Raw genomic sequence first — 13,952 nt, 5'->3', positions numbered from 1 at the left:
CCGCGGTAGCTCAATTGGTAGAGCATTACCGGCGGAAGTCGAAGGTTGTGGGTTCGTTCCCCACCTGCGGCAAGTTGTTTTTTCATCTACTTTCGTTTCCATTATTTATCATTTCTTTATTTCATTTATTAAGCACAAGTAATTTCCCCTATGTTGTCCTTGGTGTCAGTGTTTGTTGGCTTCCTGTGATATGTGCTGCATCTGCCATATAATTTCGTGACTGTTGCACGTGTAAGAAAATCAGGACAATATCGTTCAAACGTGCCCACAGGTGGTTGTATGCTTGCTTAGCTAACGTATGTCAGTCGAGTTCTTTGGTTTGCCGAATGGCGCCAGTGAAGACTTCTGTGGCCGTAGCTGCCCCTCTGCACATGCCGTCTAGGATACACTGCCGCATGGCTGCGCCACCATCTGCCGCAGTCGTTCACCCATCACTCCTCCGGAAATGCGGCAAATGAACACAAACAAATATCGTGCGCCCAATTGAGGTGCTACATAAACATAATCGGCATTGAGACAAAGGGCTTCTTGGAAGCGTTCCCAGAGATATGGAAAAACGATAAATTGTGGCAGCATGTGCGTTCCCAGTTGGCAGCTGTACTTACTACTCGGTGTTTATTTTTCTTTTCCGGCTGTCAACGAAACCACGACCAGTGAGGTCTAGCTGCGCCTCTAATTGCTCGGACAAGTAGACCTCATTTGCCTAGAAGGAAAATGAGAGGAACGACAAACACAGCAGTCTAACATCCACCGTTGCTTCGTAATGCGTCTAAGCGTTTGCGGAGGATTGCTGAAAATGCCCCCGTAGCGATTATAGGACATAAAAAATGCTTCAATTCTGCTGTTTCACGTGCCAAAACCACAATTTTATGATGGGGCACGCTGTAGTGGGGGCACTCCAGATTAGTTTCGGCCACCTGTGTTTCTTTGGCGTGGAACGTTTGCACAGTACACGGGTGTTTCTGCATTCCGCCCTGATCGGAATGCGGCCACCACGGCCAGTTGTCGAACCCGCGACCTATTGCTTAGCAGCGCAACTTCATAGCCTTTAATCCACCGCGGCGGTGGATGATCAGAAATATGGAGCAGTAATTTTAGAAAAGAATGAGCTTCAAAGTGTTGTTTTCACTGGCTTTACTCGACAAAAAAATAAAAACATGAGGACTGGTGTACCCTTTGTCAATAAAGGTTATATATAAGTACCTCTTTTCTCCTTGTCTTGATATGTTTAGGAGCAGTAAGAATTTGTGAAATAAAGAAGACGGCTGCAATACTTTTTTCTGCAACACACAGGGCTCAACAGAACGCAAACATAACAGAATAGAGCTATTCTTAATACTGCATTTGTTCATATTAATGAGTTGGTTAATAATTTACATTGTGAAATTGGAGCTTTTGATTCTTTCTTTCTACGTTATGTTCCATCTGCAGAGCACTTTTGCCTCGCTACTCGGTTGGCTGCTTTCAGCGATCAGCGTTTGCTAACTTCTTTTACTGTGGTATGGGCATGTAGCACCATCTTCCGTGGGTTTACCGAGGCCAGCAGCGTAAGCAAGCGTCAAATTGAAGCAGAGAAAAATTACGCGCGGTTCGTAGCGTGCGCACGAACATGGCACGGCTGGCAGTTAGGTTTCGGAGTTAGATGTCTTGTCAGGTGGTTCCCGCACTGGCGACTTCGGACGCAAACACGAACAAACCCGACCTTCCAGAAGCAGGCGACCTGCTACCCACAACACGATCAAGCCAGGCGGACGTGGCGATGGTCCGTCTCCACGTGCAGTGGTTTTGCCGAAACACTAGGCAAGTGTGGTTTGCTGACCTGTAGGCACAGTTACATTTTCACAGCATTACCCCGGAGACTACACGGTGCTATCATCATCTATTCTCATCTCTGTCATTAGATGTTGCTCAAGAAGTGGCCGCAGTTTATGTCAAGCTGCTGGGCTACAAACCCTACCAAAGAAACAAGCAGACGACTTGGCAACGAACGATGCGTTTCAACCACTTGCGCCTGTAGCAGCTCCTTTCACCTGTGAATAGCTCGGCGACTCGCGGCCTTCGCAACTACCCAGTAGCATTTGGTGGCTCTTGGGTGTGAGTGACGTCATCACGCAGGGCACCTTGCTCAAGGAGCTGTTCCATCACCGCATGTTCACATCCGTCGATCTCCTTCTAGTTCCCGCGGACGAGCGGGCCCGCGATCGTCTTGGTGCGTAGACTAAAAACGACTATGAGGCCATCTCTCCAACTGTAACTGCTGTCTCCGTGATCCGAGATGCTTCTGCTGCGTCAATGTTAGAGGATCGGATCAGCCAACTCGCTGCTTCCATAGTCTCTCTCCAGACGCCGCCACGTTACCAGCACTCTTCGGGCCATAGGCGCAATTCTCCGCGCAGTGACTCTTCACGTCATTGAAGCATCTCTCGGATCTGCTGGTAACACAGGACGTTCAAGCAGATCGCCAGAAAATGCTCTTCACCTTTCAGCTGGTCAGGAAACGGCAATGGCAACTCTGACAGCGGCCTCTGACCTCGCTTCGCCACCTGGTCACCTTTTCAGGATTATGGACAGAATTTTCGGGATGACGGTCCTCGTGGATACCGGAGAGGAAGTGAGCCTGCTGCCACCTACAAACGCTACGTGCCTCTAACTCGTCATCTAACCTTAATTGTCAAGGACGTGGGTCTGGGTCATATGTTTCGGTTCGGTGGGCGTTCATAATCGCCGATATTGTGAATCGCACTATTAGATAGAAGTTCATGTCATATTACGACTTGTTCTGAGCATGTGACGCCACGCCTCATTGAGAACATGACCCTCCTCTCCTTATCAGGCGAGCTTTGCGATGTCTCACCCTCCGCCATACGCACGCTCATCCCGAGTTCAACTCGAGAGCCTGCTTGCCGAGTTCCTGGAACTCACGAAGTGCTGCAACCTCACTCAGCCACCTAAACATGATATGAGCCATCACATCGTTGACCCATCGCATCGTTACATGGGGTTAACCGGAGCTTGCCTAATTTGATGACATTCTTCTCCCGAGTGTTGCTCCAGCAGACCCCGAAAGCCACCTGTGGGCATTATTCCAACGCCCGCGGCAATGCATGGTCGCATCGTGAATCCCCCTAAATGTGTGTTCGGGGCGTCGGAACTGGAGCTCTTAGTCCATGACATCTCTTCGTTGGGTGCCCCTTCTCTTTCATCTCAAATTCAAGTAGCGAATATTTTCTGTAGCCAAAAACACTTCGCAAGCTGCGAGAGAATTTGGGACTCGTCACTTTCTCTATGCGAATAATATACCACTCTGCGAAGCTCTTGCAAGCACTCACCGCCCTTCTTTGCGAAGCAAACTGCACACCTGCGACAATTATCGGGACTTTGGAAGCCACTGCCTCCTTAGCGGTCACGAAAGAAGCCGTCACCGACGCGGTGCTTCTCAGTCATCCCACGTCTCATCTTCCTACTCGATTCATAATATATTCTCCAAGCGTGGCCATCAGCTCGCTACATGAGAAAACCATTGACTTTGAGTGGCGTCCTCTGGGATTCTTCTCTTGAAAGCTTCAACCTGCTGAGACACGCTACAGCGTTTTCGGCCGCAGGCTCCGAGACTTCTTCGAAAGTAAACATTTTTATATTCTCAGGGACCACAAGCCTCTTCTCTAAGTGTGTCGAAACAATTCTTCGAAGTTCGTCACTTGGGAGTTTCGAAAGTTGGCCTGCTTGTCCGTGTTCACGCCGACATATGGTACATTAAGGCTGCGGACAATGACGGCGCTGGCGAATCCTTTCGCATGGCTGCCATCAGCTACGCAAACTGTGGACTGAGAGAGCTTCGCGACAAGACAGCTTGAAGATGGTGAGCTGCAAGCGCTACGAAATATGTCGTATTATCTCCAACTGCAGCTGTTGTCTCATCCGTGTGCATCAATATCACTTGGGTGTGGCACATCAGAGAACATACCTCGGCTTTACGTGCACGCGGCCTGCAGATGTGCTCTGTTTTACACTTTGCACGATATTTTCCACACTGGTATGCAACCTATGCCGCTCCTCTTAGCGGAGCGCCATGTCTGCCTTCACACTAACATCGGCCTGTTGATGCGTCACTGCGAATTGCACTTGTGGTGCGTGTTTAAATATATTTATATATATTAAGGCAAGATTGTCCGCATATGAATGACACAGGTCTGATTCCACCTAGAACCGGATATATTCTGAACGACAATTTTTTATTGAGGAACGGCACATACCTAGCGGCGCATAAGCAGTAGGTCTCAAAGAGGTTTATTGTAGACCAGCATATATCCAATGGGCCAAGATGCTGTCAAAAATACTCATTGAAATGCGGCATATACCCAGTGAACTAAGTTGGCTTGAAAGAGATTAATTTAATAGCGCCACGTTCTCGGTGACACATAACCAGTGGCCCAACTTGAGCTGAAGAAGGATTCTCTAAGAACGCACATACACAATTTTACATACTTAGTGAACCAAGTTCGTCCACGGTTCGTTTTGATCACAGCGCCTCCATCACAGCGTCATGATTTTCTACCCATTAGAACACGGACTACCGAGTAACCAAGATGGCATGAAAATGATTGGAGACATAGAAACGTGAAGTGAACTAAGAATGCTAATTGCGATAGAAAATTGCCGCAGAATCCATTTCACGATGAACGTTGATGTTAATGCAACGCATCGACACACCGTAGTCCAACCGCTGAAACGCATGACGTAAAACACGTGTATACAGCCGGGCTGGTTTCTCGCACGTCTGCCTGGACGCGCTCCGCCATCTAGCGCTGCCACAGCAAAGTTTCCGTGTGGTGCATGTGCGAATATGTAGTGCATCCGTAAAGTCATGACACACTTTTGACCTGTCACAGGAAATCACCAAAACCAGATGTAAGTGTGAAATCTTCACAAGAAAAAGAAAACTCTCGAAATTGCCGTTGCACTTTGGTCACGCATTCGAATTTAGAAAGCCAATGAACACATTGAACCTTGCTCTGTACCGTCGAGATGTCGACTGTCATGGGCGTGCGCTTATTTGCTGCTGTTCAGCTAGTGGTGTTGCGTCATCACCTGTGTGCGCACACCCTTTCACATCATACTAAGGAATAATGAAGTGTTATGCTTTCATTTGGTGAATATTTCACATTTCTGTCTTATTTTTCTGCTTTTCGGTGACCGGTGAAATGTGCACCATGATTTTACGGACACGCTGTGTATGCAGGCAAATTGTTGAAACATATACGACGCGAATTTACGTCCGTGCAGCTCCGAGAAAAAATTAAATTATAGTTTTTTTTTCACTAAGGAACCCTGCATACCGAGTGGCACGTACCTAGCGACCCAAGCTGGCAACAAATATATTCATTCAAGAGTAGTACATACCCATTTACTCATACCTAGTGAACCAAGTTGTCCTAGAAGGCATTCATTGAAGTGTGGAACATAACCAGTGGCACATAACTTGTTATCCAGGTGGGTTTGACAAAGGTTCATTGAAGATCTGCACGTACATTGCGGCACACACGTTTCTGGCACATAACCAGTGGCACATGCCCTTGCTGGCCCAAGTTGGTGTTCAAGAGCTTTACTGAAGAGCGATGCATAACCCGTGCACCAAAAAGCACCAGAAAATTTTATTGAAGCGCGGCACATCCCATGCCAGAGTTTAAAGAACTTTATTGAAGAGTGGCACATACTCTGGCACATACCCAGTAACACAAGTTGACGTGAATTGAGTTAACTTATCAGCGGTACATACTCAATGTCACATACGCCTGTCCCAAGTTTGCCCAACAACAGATTTCAATCCCCGTTTCTTCATAACAGGAGTCTGATTCTGTAACCAATGGGCCTGTGGAGAGGCCAAGGTCCGTTACACCGTCTCCAGTTTAATTAGGGCTTCCGAGGCAGGGCGGGGCGTTTGATGTGGAATGGAGAAAGCGGTGCTTCTATAGCGGTCACACCATACTAGAGCTGGCTTTGTTCTTTTGTCTCATGCTCTCTGAGCTGCCACGTAACTCTTCCGCCCAACGTAACTTTGTAGGCAGCACGAGGAAAAAGAAGCACGTACGTCTAAAAGATCATAAAACAAGACAGAAAGAGCGGGCAAATAAAATGCAGAAAATTGGATGCCGTGGGAAATGCTGGCCCGGCACAGTTCCCAAATACAAGGTTTCTGACAATGTACATGGCGAACCAAAAGAAGTACATCGTGGAAGCAGAATAGGCATGACCAGCCCATTGTCACGTTTCGGGAGGCTGTCCCTGGGAGTGGTGATCAGGGCGCTTTTGGTGATGCTGATTGGTGGGCGACACGGTGCGAAACTTTTCGAAAGAAGCAAGAGAAGCAGCGTGTCATCCTTTGTAGAAACAGCCAAAACGCCTGCTAAAACAACGTAAGCGTCCTATGCTCTCACAGCGCCGTCGTTGATCGCGAACAGAAAACTCCGAACGCTGATGTGTAAGTCGACGGTAGCTACTCTTGCATGCGGCGTTGCAATCATTGAGGCAGAACGCTGTGCGCTCGGTGGAATGGTGCTGCGTAGATTTTGGTGTGCGGTTGTCACGTGTGTTTTGGCAGGGTGATGTCACTGATGTCGTTTTAAGTGGCGTCTTCGCTGTCGGCGTTTATGGCTGGACAATGACATCGAAAAATCTGGCGCAAGGGCCGAGCGGAATTCCATGCTCACAAAAAGTGCTAGTATGCTTCAATGAGCGTTTCTTAGGAGGCAGTGGTGAAAAGTATTTTGCCGTTACTGCTTTCTCATCTGTCTAAACCGGTACGGTTTTGTGTATTTGAGAGGACTGGTGGGCCACGATTGGTAAATGCAGTGCAACCCTCGATGTACCATCGCAGTGAAGCACAACGTGAAAGGTAATTGAACGCCACTATCGCCGGTGACGTCGTCTCGCTTTGAGAGTCCTTAAAGTTGAGTGAATCGTTTGGTGTCGCATCAGAAGGCGCTCAAGGTGCTGAGGAGATGCGTCACTCGAGAGGAAGCGGGCGAATAACGTATGGGAGCTGTCGCAAAGCCAGGAGGAGGGCCTCGAACGGGAGCGAAGCGTGGTGGAGGAGGCGGATCGCAAGCACTAACCACATTATTAGTACTATTTCACACGACAGGCTGAAGGGGAGCCGTTCTCTGAGACGAGTGTAGAAATTGCGCGGTTGTTGCCAAGTGGGATGACACTGCTGGTTGCGAGCGCATAATTCCGATGCGCTTCCTAGGCCTGTGGCCCTGGAGGTGGGGAATCACGAAGCGTAGTTGTAGGAAGCCTAGCTACCGTGATGTTGTACCGGTGCTGCTGCAACCTGATGCCAGGGAGGTTGAATTCCGCCTTAAGTTGGTGTAATCAGATGGCCGGGCTTACCGACCGGAACTCTGGGAACGGTGGTGGACAAGAACGCAGCGCACCGGTGTTTATGCAGGCATGCTACCGACGTCCATGGTCCCGAATTCGAAGACACCGACGTCACTTAGACTGTTCCGAGTTTATTCAGGGCCGCCGAGGCAGGGCATGTTGTCCGAGAAGTAATAATTGATTAATTAATTCATTGATATTTTATTGGTTTATCACAATGCATGTGATGGGAGGCGAAAGGAAAATCCGTTCAAGTATGGCTTGAGGGAGTCCTCCCACACAATTTAGCAAAGACAGGAGCAGAGGCAGACGCAGTTTGTTTAGATTGTCGCACACTGTTGCAAAGCCATCATAAGACACAATATTGTGATAAACTTTGGCAAAGTTTTCAGATTAAACACATCACAAGTTACTGACGTACACAGTGCATCACGCATTAGAATACATCACATCAAATGCCAGCACAATTCATTACAACGTACGCATTGTAATAGCGACGTTTAATGCTATAATTAAATACAATTCAAAGGCAGCTCTAGAAGTAAATTTAGGGTTAGAAAGAACGCGTAAAAGTAAGATAATTTTATTTGCGAATATCGATTCGTTTCTCATCGTAGTCATTACGTAAACGCGGAAGTTTGTTGTGAATAATTTATCGGCCATAGTTAGTGGAACCACTGCGGAACCTTCAATATTTTTGTTGTATTTGTGTTATATGATACTTGCTTCGGGTGCAGACTTACTAACCCCGTGAGGAGAGAATTACGACGGTCATAATTTAGGCAATATTCATGGGATAATTTTGACTCGTGTGTGTCTTGTGGTCTAATTATTCTAAGTTTTAAAGAGCTGCGCAGTAGTTCAGTTCAGTTCAGTTCAGTTTATTGTCCTTAAAGACCCCCGGAGGGGGTATTACATAAGGGGTGGGTTTAACATGAGTTCCACATTTGGTACACTTCATAAGTTATATTCAAAGTGATCAATCACACGCTGTAGGAATGAAGACAGGGAAGTGATGCTAACAATGTCAGCAGGAAGGCCGTTCCAGTCTTTAGCTGCTCGAGGAATGAATGAGGCGGAAAAATGAGTGGTTCGGGCACGCGGCCGTGCGACTTGCTGTGGATGACTGGTGCGGTGAGAGATGCGTGCTGCAGGAACGATGTATGGCGCATGATGAAGGGTACTGAAAAAGAACTTGTGATAGAGCTCAAGACCAGCAATGCGTCGGCGATTAGATAGTAATGTTAGTCCGGATTGTTTTTTAAGTGCGGAAATACTGACATCATATGAATATTGTGAGTGAATGAACCTAGTAGCGCGGTTCTGAACAGATTCAAGTGAGGTGATAAGATATGTTTGGTGCGGGCTCCAGATGGCAGATGCATATTCAAGTTTTGCCCGAACAAGGGACTTGTAGGCAAGCAGTTTTACGTGTTGAGGTGCCTGGCGGAGATTACGTTTTAAAAAACCTAGTGTTTTATTAGCAGACGATATGATGTTAGAAATATGTTTATGCCAGGACAGATCATTGCATACAGTGACACCTAGGTATTTATAGCACTCTACTAGTTCGAGAGGCATGCTTCTAATTTGGTAGGGAAATACCAGGGGATTACTGCTACGAGTGAAAGACATAACTTTACATTTTTGTACATTAAGTTTCATTAACCAATCGTCACACCATGTTAGTATGTTGGTGAGGTCTTTCTGCAGGGCTGTTTGATTGCTGGTGTTACGTACAGTTCGATAAATGACACAGTCATCGGCGAACATTCGGATATTACAGGACACATGTGAAGGTAAGTCATTAATATATATTAAAAATAATAGAGGGCCAAGAACCGATCCTTGAGGGACGCCTGATGTTACTGGCACAGGGTTAGATAGGTGATTATTTATAATGACAGATTGGGAGCGGTTGCTAAGAAATTCAATGATCCAATTCAAAACATCAGGATGCAAATTAAGTCTTGTAAGTTTCAATATTAGACGTTGATGAGGTACTTTATCGAAGGCCTTAGAGAAATCCAGGAAAATTGCGTCAGTCTGTATGTTACTGTCAAGGTTAGTGTGAACATCGTGCAGGAAAATGGCCAGCTGTGTTTCACAGGAGAAACCTTTGCGGAATCCGTGCTGGGCGGGATGGAAAAAGTGATTCAAGTCAAGAAAATTCATGATAAGAGAGTAGATGACATGTTCCATGATTTTGCAGGGGACACTTGTTAGGGAGATGGGGCGGTAGTTAAGAGGCGAGTTTCTGTTACCTGATTTGTGAACTGGAACGACCTTCCCAATTTTCCAGTCATCTGGAATGGAACCTGAAGAAAGGGACTGGGCAAATATCAAGGACAAATAGGCTGCAGAAATAAGCTTAGTGTTTTTTAAAATTTTTGGGCTAATCTCGTCTATGCCGGAAGATGATGAACACTTGATTTTGTCAATGATCGCACAAATACCGTCTGCATTGAAAGCAATGGCTGGCATTGACGAGTTTATACTAAGCGATGACGAGATGGGAGGTTCATTAGATTCGTTAGTGAACACAGAAGCAAAGGCCGAATTGAACACGTCGGCGCAATCGGAATCATTCATAATTTCGTTCGATTCGTTAGTTATCTTAATAGTGCGCGTTTCGCTATCGTTTATAACTCTCCAAAATTGCCTCGGGTTATTGATTAATAGGTTTGGTAGATTATTGTGATAAAAGGAGTGTTTAGCGTGACGCAGTGCGTCGACGTAGCTCTGTTCGGCTTCATAATATTTATCCCATGCGCATGGGCGTCCTCTCTGTTTGGCGGCGCGATACAGACGCTTTTTTTTGTTTTCTAGGCGTTTTAAGGCCTTTGTGAACCATGGTTTTTGCTGATAAGAACGAAAGGTAACTTTAGGAATGAATTTATGTGCAAGATAACTTAGTTTGTTTTTGAAGCGTGTCCAATTGCTGTTAACGGAATGGTTTTGAAAAGTGGATTCGAATATAGGAAAGAATGTATTCATAGCTTCAGTTATAGCTCCGTAATTTCCTTTGTCGTATAGACATATTGTTTTCCTAAAGGTATCCCGTGCCAACAAATTGAACGAAAAAGTGGCATGGATGACTTTACGATCACTGATCTCAGGTAAGTAAGAAATGGATGAAAGGCTGTCAGGGTGGTCGGTTAGTACGAGATCGAGGACGTTAGCAGTTTGCTGCGAAATCCGGGTTGGTTCAGTTACTAGCTGGGAAAGGTTAAAGTTAAGGCAGAAATCAACAAAATTTTTGGCCTCTGTGTGTCCGGATACCGAGAATGATTGTATGGTACGCCAGTCTATTTGTGGGAAGTTAAAGTCACCGAAGAGCAGGATTTGCGCGTTTCGGTGGGTGGTTACCAGTTCGCTTATGACGTTGTTAAGTTGATGGCAGAAATCAGGAGTAGCACTGGGCGGTCTGTAACAGATACCAAGTAGCACTTTTTTTGGATAAGTATGCATTATGACCCATAACATCTCAAGATCTGATGTGACGTTAATTAGCGAGCATGGCAACTGCTCACGAACAGCGACTAGCACACCACCACCACGGGTTCCTGCGCGGTCGTTCCGATAGAGGCAGAAACCGGGCAGGTCGGCTAGAACTTCGCTATCAGTAACGGCGCTGCTCAGCCATGTCTCAGTTAGTAATAGTACGTTGCTACCGGTAGATGAAACTATGTTCGACACCAATTCACGCTTTGGCAGGAAACTGCGCACGTTCGTGTATATTACAGAAAGCGAAGCGCTATCTCTGGAGCAAGTTGGTGTTATGTTATTTTTCTGTTTGGGGTGATGTAGCTGCTATGACAACTCTTTGACACTACTCGAGGCGGCATCAAAGGTGTATCTTCTGGAACCAATGAACAAGGTCTTAAAGCGGAGTGAAAACGGAACGCCTTTACCTTTTGCGAAAGCAACGAGATGTTTTCGGGAATTTCGTACTGATCGCGAAAAGTCCTCGCTAATACTGTAGTCAGTGCCCTTAAGCTTTCGGCCACTCGAAAGGATGTTAACTTTGGTTTTATGGAAAGTAAATTTTGCTATGAGGGGGCGAGAGTGATTGGGGGAGTGACGACCGATGCGATGTGCACGTTCTATTTCTTTAGGGTCGATGGTTAGTTGCAACCTATCGCGGCAAAGTTCCACAATCAATCTTTCGGAGTCGGCAGTGGTTTCCGAGCTGGAAGGGTCAGGAATGCCGTAAAAAATTAGGTTGTCCCGCCGTGAGCGATTTTCGGCATCGTCGATACGTGCTTCGAGCTCGGAAATGCGAAAAATAGCCTGTTCAGTCGTGGTGCGCATTGCATCCACTTCGTTTCGAATGGGCAAAAGTGTCTGGTAGTGACTCTCAAGATCATTCATTCGTTTGCTTAGATCAGTAATTGCTTTATCGGTAGAAGTAAGTTGCGACTTAAGACCATGAATTTCAGTGATCAGCTGGTTCTGACCGGCGGTTAGTTTTCGCAATTCGGTTAGTAGGTTTTCAGGAATGTTAGGACCCGGGTTTATTTCCACATCCCCGGCCAAAATCAGCAAGGCATGAATAATATGAGCACATTCGACAGCAATGGCGGCACAGCAGTGCGGGCTCGGCAACTGCATCAGGAAATAATTGCTAGATTTTTTAGCAAAGAGAGCGTATGGTTGACTAACCTGCATTGCAAGAGCAAATGGTTTAGCGAGCTGTGCAGATGCGCAGTCGCCGAGCCCACAAAGCTGTGTCGACGGCCGCCCCCAGTTTATATCTGGTGAATGCGTTGCTGTTGCTGACGATGGGGATTGCCACCCCCGACTGAGGACCACCGGCCGCCACTTCTTCTGTTGGATGCGGAATGCGGAATTGGCCCATTCTCAACTATTCTGAAAACTTTATACTGCAATAATTATCGCCACGAAATGTTCGATTGCGTAGCTGACCCCCAGACCAAATTATAGTAGTTTAGTTACGGAGCAATCAGGGCATTATATTTTAACAATATTACTGACTTCGAAATTAAGTAGCGGTTTACGTTCAGAATTCCCGTTATCGCACCTAGCGTTTGTAATATCGGATTGACATGCTGATCCCACTTCAGTGATTCTGAAAATGCTCACCAAGTAACCTAATACAGCTAACTTGCTCTATTAGCAGCGAAAAACAAGATTACCTATTACAGAAACATGCTTAGCTATAGAACAAAAAAGCACAGCCAATGTTTTTTGTATTTATGTTTGGTTAGTTATTAGCTGTCCACGTGCATAATTCCTCTAAAATGGCATTACCCTTATGAAAAAGGTCGGCATCGGATGAAGACAAAACAAATACGCTGGTATGGTATGGTATGGTATGGTATGGTATGGTATGGTATGGTATGGTCAAACGTTATTGAAGTCCTGCAGATCTTGAGTCATCACGAAGTGGACCCCTACCACGTGGGAACTGGATGGCCAAGCCACTCGGCCGCATAGTGGGCCTGCTGGACAGATCAGGGTTGGTCAGCCAGAAGAGGGCTGCGGAGAAGCACTTCCCATCTGGCCGGGCTGTTATTGATAGAGCGTAACGGGCACACCGCCAAAGCATCTGTGTGTTCTAACATGGCTATTTCTCTACAATCGCCGCAAGTACCATCGGTGTAAGTATCCGGATAAATTTTATCTAAGAGCGCCAGATTTGGATACGTATTCGTTTGTAGTAGAAAGAGCGTTAGTGCTTGAGCTCTATTGAGCCGCGGATGAGGAACGAAGTAAGTTCTAGGGCTGAGATTGTAGTGTTTAGTAATCTGGTTGTAGGTGGATGGCGTGTCGCTGTTCTCTGAGGAGTTGACTTCCTATTGGTCGGGTAACACGGTGGGAAACTTCACGCGCAGCCGCGTGAGCAGACTCGTTGATGTTGGGAGGAGCACCCATTATCTGACCCTGATGTGTGCGAAACCAAAAAAACGAAGTAGCCCCTGACTTGCTTCCCCCAACAAGTCTGAGGGCCTGTTTGGAAACGGTGCCTTTTTCAAATTGCTCTAGCTGCAGACCTTGAATTGCTATAGATGACATCCCGTGATCTATCCAGCAGGGCTAGTGCAATAGCCATTTCTTCAGCAATTTCCGAGTCACTGGTCCGAATCGAGGAAGCATTGGTGATTCCTTGCCGACCACCGACAGTGACGATGGTGAACGCCCGACGTCCCTTACAAGAAGCGGCATCCACAAAGCGGACCTGTCGCTGACCACTGTGTATTCACCAAACAGGAGTTGGCCGCCTATACTATCCTTGTACCGCGATTATGATCGGGGTGCATGTTCCTAAGTATGGGCGTGACCCTAATTTTCTCACGAATCGACGGAGGAACGTCAGAGAACTCCTCCGCTACACTATTGGGGTGATATACGAGTTCCTGCAAGATGGATCTCCCTGCCTTTATTGTAGTGAGGCGAGTTAGCTGTGCGCGCTCCTAGGCCTCTGCAATCTCTTCGAGAATATTGTGAATGCCAAGCTGCATTAAGCGCTCCGTACAAGTGTGCACGAGTAACCAGAGAACCCGCTTAGTAATCTTTCTAAGCTGTACATACAATTTATCCCACTCTGC

General features: G+C 46.6%; 1 protein-coding gene across 1 annotated transcript; it reads right to left on the bottom strand.

Annotated features, from left to right (window-relative positions):
* Positions 1-10,493: 10,493 nt before the first annotated feature.
* Positions 10,494-12,205, bottom strand: LOC126520474 (uncharacterized). The gene has a single exon (XM_050169348.3). It carries the CDS (start codon positions 12,049-12,051, stop codon positions 11,194-11,196), a length of 858 nt encoding a protein of 285 aa, XP_050025305.3. The 5' UTR covers positions 12,052-12,205; the 3' UTR covers positions 10,494-11,193.
* Between the last annotated feature and the right edge of the window lie 1,747 nt (positions 12,206-13,952).

This window comes from Dermacentor andersoni, chromosome 3, assembly GCF_023375885.2.
Source record: "Dermacentor andersoni chromosome 3, qqDerAnde1_hic_scaffold, whole genome shotgun sequence".
NCBI classification, from domain to species: Eukaryota; Metazoa; Arthropoda; class Arachnida; order Ixodida; family Ixodidae; genus Dermacentor; species Dermacentor andersoni.
This window is presented reverse-complemented; position numbering and strand designations above follow the sequence as displayed.

Excerpts from the sequence above, each read along its gene's own strand:
- LOC126520474 (XM_050169348.3), bottom strand. The coding sequence starts at position 12,051 with ATGCAGGTTAGTCAACCATACGCTCTCTTTGCTAAAAAATCTAGCAAT.